This window comes from Tasmannia lanceolata, unplaced genomic scaffold, assembly GCF_043159265.1.
Source record: "Tasmannia lanceolata isolate RefF3 unplaced genomic scaffold, GAP_Taslan_0.1 ptg000008l, whole genome shotgun sequence".
NCBI lineage: Eukaryota > Viridiplantae > Streptophyta > Magnoliopsida > Canellales > Winteraceae > Tasmannia > Tasmannia lanceolata.
The window spans coordinates 20,110,229-20,119,959 of NW_027518685.1; the positions used below are offsets into that span (position 1 = coordinate 20,110,229).

At 37.7% G+C, this 9,731-nt stretch overlaps 1 protein-coding gene across 2 annotated transcripts; it reads right to left on the reverse strand.

Moving 5' to 3' along the window:
• Positions 1-409: 409 nt before the first annotated feature.
• LOC143884721 (voltage-dependent chloride channel 1, chloroplastic-like) lies at positions 410-9,047 on the reverse strand. Of its 2 annotated transcripts, XM_077388462.1 has the most exons (4): positions 8,311-9,044; positions 2,776-2,943; positions 2,035-2,241; positions 410-1,023 (listed from the first exon to the last, which is right to left on the reverse strand). In XM_077388462.1, exons 1-4 carry the CDS (start codon positions 8,971-8,973, stop codon positions 847-849), a joined length of 1,215 nt encoding a protein of 404 aa, XP_077244577.1. In that variant the 5' UTR covers positions 8,974-9,044; the 3' UTR covers positions 410-846. The 2 variants fall into 2 exon arrangements, with proteins under 2 accessions (XP_077244577.1, XP_077244578.1); XM_077388463.1 differs by lacking the exon at positions 2,035-2,241 and having other exon boundaries at positions 8,311-9,047.
• Positions 9,048-9,731: the final 684 nt, after the last annotated feature.

Sequence of the window (9,731 nt, forward strand, 5' to 3'; positions counted from 1 at the left end):
GCTGCAATAGCTATAACAAAGATCGAAAAAATGTCTCCTTTTAATTGTCGACTATCAAATTAATCAGAAAACGTTACGAGATTCATATTAACCGCATTCAGTATAAGCTCAAGACACATAAGTGCTCTAACCATATTTCGACTTGTGATCAATCCATAAATACCTATAGAAACTAAATAAGCACTCAAAATAAGCACATGCTCGAGCATCATTGACCAACTCCTCATCAATCTCGATTCATTTCAATATGAACAACAATTTCACTGATTGACTAGAATATAAAACAAGTACGGAACAAAGGAAGGTATTGGTAATGGATCAAACTAAAACAAAACCCTTTCTATTTAATTTAATATATGAACAATATATAAATTGAATTGAAGCAAAATGGATGTAATAACAATACAAGAAGACAGAACAAGGCCTTATCTATTTTTATTTTATCCCCATCTAAAAAACACTGGACTATAAGGTCGTATACCATATAACATCTAAATCATTTGGGTTTTTATGGGCACCCACGGGTTCGGGTCACTTTTTGCTAGGTCTACCTTTGATCAATGGTTGTGTTACATTGGGATTAAACAAGCTTATTACAACATCTCTTCATTCGGTAAATTGTCTTCTTCAATGCTTGTGAAATAGAAAATTCACAGCAGTTGGGCAAAATCATTCAATCAATGGATGCCCTGTTTTGGCTAGTTTTATTAACTGTTCAGGCCATTGATCGAAAACAAAGATCATCCCAGCATGCATTTTGTATGCTTATAGTAGGTGACCTTTAGGGGGAGCAATTGCTTGGGTCTACGGATATTTTTAAGGATCTAAGGGTGCAATTTCATCGGTTCAGGAATTGGGCCGACCATTCGCCGAGCAACCATTAGAATGGATATTCTGCTTAGAAAGAAGTTGCCCTTGAACCAAATTTTCCATGGCGATTGCTTCGCGAATGCTTTCATGAACTAGGTTGCACAACTCGTCAAGCGCAAGCATGGGGAACGGCTCCTCAATGAGAACACCAACCTGCATATATCATTGAGCAAAACTAGTATTACCAAAACTGAATAGTTAGAGATTCGTTTGTTGGTATGAATACAGTCGCTACTCATAAATGCTCTAAATATGTGTCTAAGAGATTATCATTCCTCAAGTGGGTTAGATGCACTTCTGTCAAACAGTTCTTCAAACCCTCCCCCACAAAACTAAACTATGAACCAGCATTACCAAAAACGAATTGGTCGAGCTTCGATGTTGGTATGAAGTCACTATTCATAAAGGATATAAATATGCGTCTGAGAGCTTAACATTCCTGTCACTATTCATAAATGCTATAAATGTGTCTGAGAGCTTATAATTCCTCAAGTGAGGTTATATGCACTTTTGTCAAACAGTTCTTCAAAACCTCCCCCTCAAAACTAAATTATTAGAATACAAAGCTGGTTCCACAATTTCTGATGGGTAAGATGGATGTGTGTATTCGCCTGCTAAAGGGGGAAAATATAGATGGTTGAGGAGCCAAAACTAAAGTACAATAATCATGTCCGCATAGCATAATTGTGAGATATTAGCATACAGGAAACAACAAAAAAGGTAAATTAGTAATGCTTATATGTTCATCTATCTGTCAATTACACAGAAAGTTGGGAAAATAATTTAGTTGTTTACTTGTTTAGGACCTAAAGGCTTTCCTAGTATCAATGGAAATACTAAATAATCCCAATACCGGATCATATTGATCAGGATCTAATCTGATATCCAGCAGAAATCTATCATATTTGAAGTATTATAATGTAGAGCAGACTCATACAGGTACCAGGAAAACAAGCTCCATTGATGCTGAATTGAGAAATTCTAAAAAGGAAAACCCTGACAAAAACCAAATTCGAAGCAAAACAAATAGAAATCAGCAAGGAAACTCTTTAACGTCGAAGGTTTGGAGAAGAAAGCAAGAAACTGAGAAATAGATTAGAATGTATAAAGTAAATACAAACACTTGTGTCGCCTTATCCATCAGCAAATAGAAAGTGGACTTACTTCTTCAATGCAGAACAAAGAGGCAGCACTGATAAAAGTAGCAGGAACGACGATCCAGTTGCAGTCATCCCAAAGTATAATGGGAAGCGTAAGATGCCAAAGGACCAGAAATCTTGAGGTCAAGCGAGTGTAAGAAAGAGGGATTGGAATACCCATGAGTTGTTCACAGACACTGATACCTTCATGGAAACAAGAGATCTTTGACTCCTGCATGGTTAATGAGCAAACAATTCATAAGGAATTGATGCCATGAGATATCCTGATAGTGGTGATGAATAGCTCGGTAATGTAACCCTGCCTTTCAGAAAATCACTATAATACTAACCACTGACCACAATCTATAACAAAGAGCTTTTCTACAAATGTATATTTTGATGGTTTTGGATTTGACATTAAACTTGGTAAATTAAGTACAGAGGACTTTCCATCTTTTAATAAAAGATGATATGGTATTCCTCTAATAAATTACAACTGTTATCTTTTAATGTCCTTGTGAATAACACCTGCTGTAGAAATTTACCAATAGGGGTGGGGGTGGGCGTGGGGGGTGTTCTTTTTTAATTTGCTAACCAGTAAAAAACTTGTCAGAAGACACAAGAAATTATAAGGGTTGGAGTCATATACCATAGAAAAAACCTAAAGAGGTTTGTAAAAAATATTCTAGTTTTTGGAAATTAGTGAGAAACGAATTGTGATTTTGACAGTCAGAAGTACTCCTCGGCCAATGACAAAGGGGATTACCAAAAGTTGGAGCTTGGATTCATCCAAGTGTAGCAATCGAAGGCTTTGCGAAATGAACTCAATGACACAACGAGGACGATGCTTTGAGCTTAGAACTACTGACAGATCACCTTCTTCAAGCAAATTTTGTAGGCCTTGGTTGATATCTGAGCCGTAAATAACATGACACTGCAATGAAAAAGAGTCCAGCGGTTAGTTTTTCTATACTTTTACTACTTAAGAATACAACAACGACAACGATGAACATGAACTTTAAATCAAAAGAAACTGATGGCAGTTAAAGAAATGCCGGCAAACCAAAACCTTGGGCTCTTATCAAGTCACAATATAATAAGGGAGTAAGACGTAATCAAGATAGGATCAGAATCATGAAAATTGAAGTGCTGATGTGTTTTTCTTTTCTTTTTCTTTTTTATTTTTTGAAATGGTTGAAGTGCTGATGTGTTTCAGGGGGAGCCTCTGTCGATAGTATAGTAAGAAGAATCCCCATACCACTCAAGATAGAGCCTTACACCTGATGGAGAGATGTTCGTAAACCAAAAAACCAGCGCATTGTACAATGCGAGATTCCAAGAAAACTGGAATAAGGTCGTGAACTATTTCATCTGCTGGAGGAGCGAAGTCACTCGACTAAAAGCAGAGGAGATAAGGAAGCCAGCTTCTTTCTTAGGCCTAGGAGAAGAGAACAAAGGCTCGTTTAAATAATAGTTTATATCTTTTCTTTCGCTCGCGGAGTCATTACTGACAGTCCCGGTCTGAAAGAACCATTGAAGTCAAGGTCCTAGGGTTTCACATTTTTCCAAGTCAGGGCAGAACTGGTTCTAGAGCTTCTCATTTTCCAATAGGCTTTGTCGGCTTGTTCCAGGCTTCCAGCCCTGGACCTCCAAGGCCCTTCTTATTGATCTGCTTCTATCGCAGGACCAAGTGCAAGCCATGAGATTTGGGGCATTAAAACAAGAAATTTTCAGAATCCCATCAAATTAATAGAAGACCACAATATTTCTAAATGTAATCTGATACCATTTTAATTATCAGGATCACATCAAATAAATAATAATAGACCACAACATTTCTAAATGTAAACTGATACCATCTCTTTGACTGTGTTGATACCATTTGAGAAAATCATTGATGGAAAAATAACTAAGTTACACAAGCTTCATCAGCAATTAAGCATTTCTAAAAGTTATTTTTTTTGGGGGGGTGGCTTTTGTGTGTGTGTGTGTGTGTGTGTGGTGGGGGGCGAGGAGGATTATGTAAGGGGAGAGATTGCCACTCGAGTAATATTGGCCTACTTCCATCTTAACTAACAAATCTGCTATTTTGTTGCCCTCCCTAAAAATATTACTAAAACTAAATCCCCAACACCCAGACAAGCTTACAATTTCGTTTATGACCAGATACAATCGCCCGCACTCTGAGAATCCTCTTCTACCACCAACTGACCATCACGGCGTTAGCAAAAAATATCTAATCCAGTCAATAGAGCTCTTACTCCCACCTCATTAGAATCCATAATGCCAACGGGTCCAGAAAAATCCCAAATTCTCGCATCCATGCTGTATACTGCTCACACCAGCCTGGCCCACGTTTCCCAAAGAGCACCTACCAAAGTTGAGTTTCATCGATCCCATTCCGCAAACACGGGCAGGGGTGGGATGACTTGGAAATATTGCATTGGTATTGGCATACTTTTCCACTTATCGAATATCAAAACATGCCAGCTTAGTTTTACACCACTACATGTTGAAATTTTCAGATGACGACTCAAAACCTATCCGACCAAAAAGATAAGCATGGGTACCTATCCCGGATGACTAAGCAACCAGACAAAGCCTAATACAGCCTTGTATGCTTGTGACAAATCCCATATCAATACAACACAGTGCAGCAGTGACAGACAATTCCATTCAAATTATGACACTTTTTTTTAAGGAAGAGAAGGAAATAAGTACGCGTTCATACTGCCTTAAGACCTTGTTTAGAAGATTACTTTTCTGCCATGTTGGCCTCTGATATGCCCTAAAGGCCCTGCATAGCACCAAACAATCATATAAAATTATACAAGCATTTTCCATTGTATGAATTTCATGCAGCAGCAAACCTGCATAGTTGCACACGTGCTCTCAACTACAAACTGGAATCCCATATTATGATATTACCCTCCATACAGAAAGCCCAATTGCAAATCAGTTTATTAAGAAGCTTCATTGTCTTCATAACAGAAATATTTTATGACTCAGCAAAAAATCACAAAACCCAATCCAACTCACAGGATTAGGCACCAAGATGTAGTGATTTCAATGCTCCTATTCTTGCTATGTTTCTAAGCATCTATCTAAAAAATGGAAAAAGCAAACCAAATAAAAATGAATAAACAAAAATTGAGCATTGAAAAAGAAAAGATTCAAACAACAGAAATAACAAGCTTATTACCAACTTCAGGAGCTACCATTGTATAATTCTGTACAAACCATTCAACTGCACACAATTACTACTCCTTGCTTTGGTGGATTGGTCTGTCCATCCTTTTCTTTCCTATTATATAATGAATAACACAGGCGCCCCAACGCAAAATATATCATTGCATAACTCTATAAGAATATTTTTTTTGAAAGGCAATTTTATTAGAGAAATTAAAATATCCATAATTACTCATACTTATTTGAGGTATCGATCTTACCTGTCTCTTTTTTTTTAATAGTTCGATCTTACCTCTTACCTTTGTGCTTTTGTAACTTGATTTCATAATGAGCACAGCCCTCCATGCTCTCGCATATCTATGCCTATAATAAAAGATAATTATGTCATAAAAAAGATCTATCTATCCATGGTGTAGGATTCATAAAGGAAATCCAAGTCAATCTTTAACTTGTATAAACCCACCAAAATATGATCGAAATTTAGAGTTTAGGTAATGGAAAACACTTCAAAAATGGGATTTTGTTTGGAAAATAAAGACGAAAGTGAAATTGACCAATGATTTGGTCATTCCAACTGTGTTTTTTGCATTTCGTGGGGACTCGAGCTCACTGCCCTGTCTTCTTGCGCATGTGTCACAACACTGGGTTTGATCTTTATTCTCCAAACAAAATTTCATTTTGCTAGCTAACACTTACTATATGTTTCAAAATTCACAATCAGGGTTAACCGATTCAAATAAAGGAGAAATCAACCCAATCCGACTGTTTTTTTAAATCAAATTAATCCAATCCAATCCCACTGTTGGATCTTGAGATCAACCTAATCTATAGATTTGATGGTGGAGATTGATTCAACCAGTCAGTTAAATATCAGATTAGATCTGATCCGATTGATCTTCACAATGGTAATCCTAGTATCCATGAGAACTTTAAAATTCAAAATCAACGATTACAATGAAGTTCACAACTCTCGACGGTACAGATTAATCAAGTTGGCCATGAGATCCGATATTAGATTCAATCACTTAAATCATGTTGACACTCTTGGTAAAAAAAACCCTTGAATAAAATCAGCCCTTTATCTTTGAAAATCACACGTAAGCGAATATAGTAAGAAGATGAAGAAAGAAATAAGATAAACCAAAAGCACCGCACCTCCGAACCAAAGACATCACACCAGCGGTCGATCAAGACATCACATTACGATCAAGAAGAGAAGAGAATTAATTCATAAGTAAAGCTTGTTTATCAATAACATAACATATGAAAGAGATGGGCCTAAGGACCTACATACATAGAGAAGAGGTTCTAGAGAATTCCAAAACCTTACAAAAGATTGCTCTCTTTTGAAAAAAATACACTTTGCTTAAAGGTCCCCTATAAGACCCTGTGAATAGTGACGTGATCAGTGAGTCAGTGACATAAATAGTGTCGCGAATAGTGGAGTGAGAGTGGAGTGAGCCCTCTTTTAGTCTAAGTCACATAAATGACAAGTTAAACTTACAATAGTGGAGTGAGCTCTCTTTTAGTCTAAGTCACATAAATCTAATTATATATAAGTAAAGAATAAGTTTGCTTATCCGTGGTTGTATCATCATCGAATTCATCTGTTTTCCTTCTCAACCATGAGGCAAAGATCCATAAATTGTCCTTTCAATCCCACATACAGTTAGCTACAACTTCTTTGAACATATGTCGTGCAACAAAATGAACGGCATCCTGGATTTGAAAATCCACACTTTATCTTTGAAAATCACATGTATGGAAAGATCTTAAAATCTGAACAAGACACAAGGGAGAGTGGTGGAAATCCTACCTTGCAAAGATGAAGAAAGAAAGAAGATAGACCCAAGGCATCATACTGTGGATGGATGGCCTCACACCAAAGGACGGTCAAGACATTACATCAAGATCAAGAACAGAAGAGAATTTCTCCATAAACAAAGCTTGTTTATTCATAACACAATATGTAAAAGAGATGTCCCTGAGGCCTACATATATAGAGAAAAGAAGTTCTAGGCAAGCCCAAAACATTACAAAATATCCCTCTCTTTTGATGAAAATAGCGTCACTTAAAAGTTTACTACAAAACCATGTGAATAATGACGTAAATAGTATCATGAAAAGTGATGCAAATAGTGTTGTAGGAATAGAGTGAGCCTTCTTTTATTCTAACTTACTTAAGTGGCTTAAGTGAAACCTAAACAATACCTACTATACATTCACGACTTAAAACCTTATAAAAGAATCAATTGAAACTCTATTGAAAAATTCCTTACACTAATGATGGGACCCATCATCCTATCTAGCTCCTTGATTATTGTGAGTGATGATTGCCTATAATATAATATATCTATGTTATTAAAAGATCTATTTGCTTTTGTCTATAATATAACCATATGAAGCAGGAATTGAAGCTCACACCTAACCCATTTGATTTACCCAATAAGAAACCTCAAGGCCTCACTCTCACTAAATACATAGATTGAAATCGTTCATCATATAGGGTCCACCTTAGATGGATAACTGACAAAATACCGCACAAATCGGACAATCATAACAATCTGGACAATGAAATTCTGCCGACTGTATGTGCATCATTGGCCATTTTCCGTTAACTGTCTATTTGCAGGCAATTAATCAAATGGCTAGGATCATCTGTGCAGTGAGTTTTTGGGACCATAGTAGGCACAACACAATGGACAGTTCCAATCCAATCACACCACACAAGATGGAGATTCAGCCAGAAAAACAACATTAGTAGTACATTGGATTACTAACCCATGCCTCAATAATAATAGAAAATACTCAAATTCACAAACCAATTCAAACCCGAAAAAAGGAATAGGAAATTCAACAAAAAAATTCTAACATCAAACTAAATAAACAAAGGGTAATGATATCCTAACTACCAACAACACACCTCTCTTAATTCTTTACTTCAAATAGACAAATTAGTGATTAAAGCCTGTTATAAGTTATAACTCCCAATACACTAATCAGTACCCAGTAAGACAATAATTCAATAAAGCGAAGAACACCAGTATCAAAACAAGCAAATACCAATATCATTTTCTGTCTAAACAAAGCACCAAACCAAGTCCAATTTTACCTTGAGAGCAACTGGGAATGCCATAACATACTGCAACAGCGCCTTCTTCAACCCTGCGTCTTTCGAACTCTTCACCCCAGCAACCACCTGACTCGCAAACTCATTCGTCCCCGCAACCACCCTCATCCACGCCTTCCTCCCTTCCTCAAACCTCGAATAAGACGCCTCCGTCCTAAACACCAAAAGCAATGCCAGTGCCGGCGCCGTTAACTGGTACGGCAGTGACGAGGCTCGCAGCACCGGGAAAAACTCTGGCAGCCAATGCAAAGACACCGACGTATTATAGGCGGCTATAAAGACGGCGAAAGAGGTAAAAGCGATAACTGGGGGGATTAAGGATAAGATAACCCTAGATGAGAGGCTCGAGAGGAGGTGGCGCACGTGCCGGAGAGAGCTCCGGTGTTCTAACCATTTCTGGTGGTTGTAGAGGGAGCGATTCCGGCGGAACCCGCTTTCTTTGATTTCGTCGGCCCAGTCTGGGATTGTTCTGAGGGCTGAAATTAGGGTTAGGGTTTTGTTAGGGTTAGGGTTAGGGGATTGGGAGCAGAGGAATTGGGGGGAGAGGGGTTTGGGTGTGGGGTGAGAGGGGAGTTTGGGGAGGGTTCTGGGGATGAAATGGGAAGAGGAGGAGAGGTGGAGAGGGGATGTGGTGGGTTTTCTCATTTGTGGGGATTAGGGTTAGGGTTAGGGTTAGGGTTTGGGGGTGGAAAGGGGGGAAGGGGGACATGTTTTAGTGTTGGGAGAGTGAGAGAGAGGTGAGGGTAGATGAAGTGGCTGTTTGTGAATTGTGACTGAGGATTTTACACATGTTTGGAACTGGTTGGATGGAAAGGAAACAGGAAGTTGGTGGAAGTTACTTGGTCACTATTTGGAATGCAAAGAAAAACATTCTGACAGAAAATATGTTCTTGGGAAATTTTTCCCTTTGAAATTTTAGAGGGAATTGATATAATTTTAGTTAGTTTAGAAGGATGCTGTGCTATATTGAAAGTCCCTCAAAGTAATGTCTTAAATTGAAGGTCCCTTGCATTCTTGGGATTGCATGAAGTTTTGGGAATAGTTTGGAAAGGAAAATTATTTCTAAAATTTCCTAATTTTTTTGCAAATGAAAAAGATAATTTGAACCAACCTTATTCATTTTTTACTTAGAGTTACCTTCAATTTATAATGTTATACCACTACATTAACCATTATCATATAATTTCCCTCTAAATTGTGGAAAGTAAAATAAAATCCCAATAAAAAATTTTATGTCCGCTAAAAATGCTTTTCTAGCAATCCAAACATGGCGCTAGGGTATGTTTGCCCACCTTGATTTTCCTCTTCTTCATGATACACTAGTGTCACCAAGCGGTGAGGGAGAGGTAGGGCGGGTTAAGTGGGTAAAACTAAGAAAACTGGTGTCTCCAAGCGGTGACGAG

Excerpts from the sequence above, each read along its gene's own strand:
- LOC143884721 (XM_077388462.1), bottom strand. The coding sequence starts at position 8,973 with ATGAGAAAACCCACCACATCCCCTCTCCACCTCTCCTCCTCTTCCCAT. Across the intron at positions 2,242-2,775 it reads AATCCAAGCTCCAACTTTTG|GAGTCAAAGATCTCTTGTTT; the intron begins GTAATCCCCTTT and ends TTAACCATGCAG. Across the intron at positions 1,024-2,034 it reads CTTTGTTCTGCATTGAAGAA|GTTGGTGTTCTCATTGAGGA; the intron begins GTAAGTCCACTT and ends TGATATATGCAG.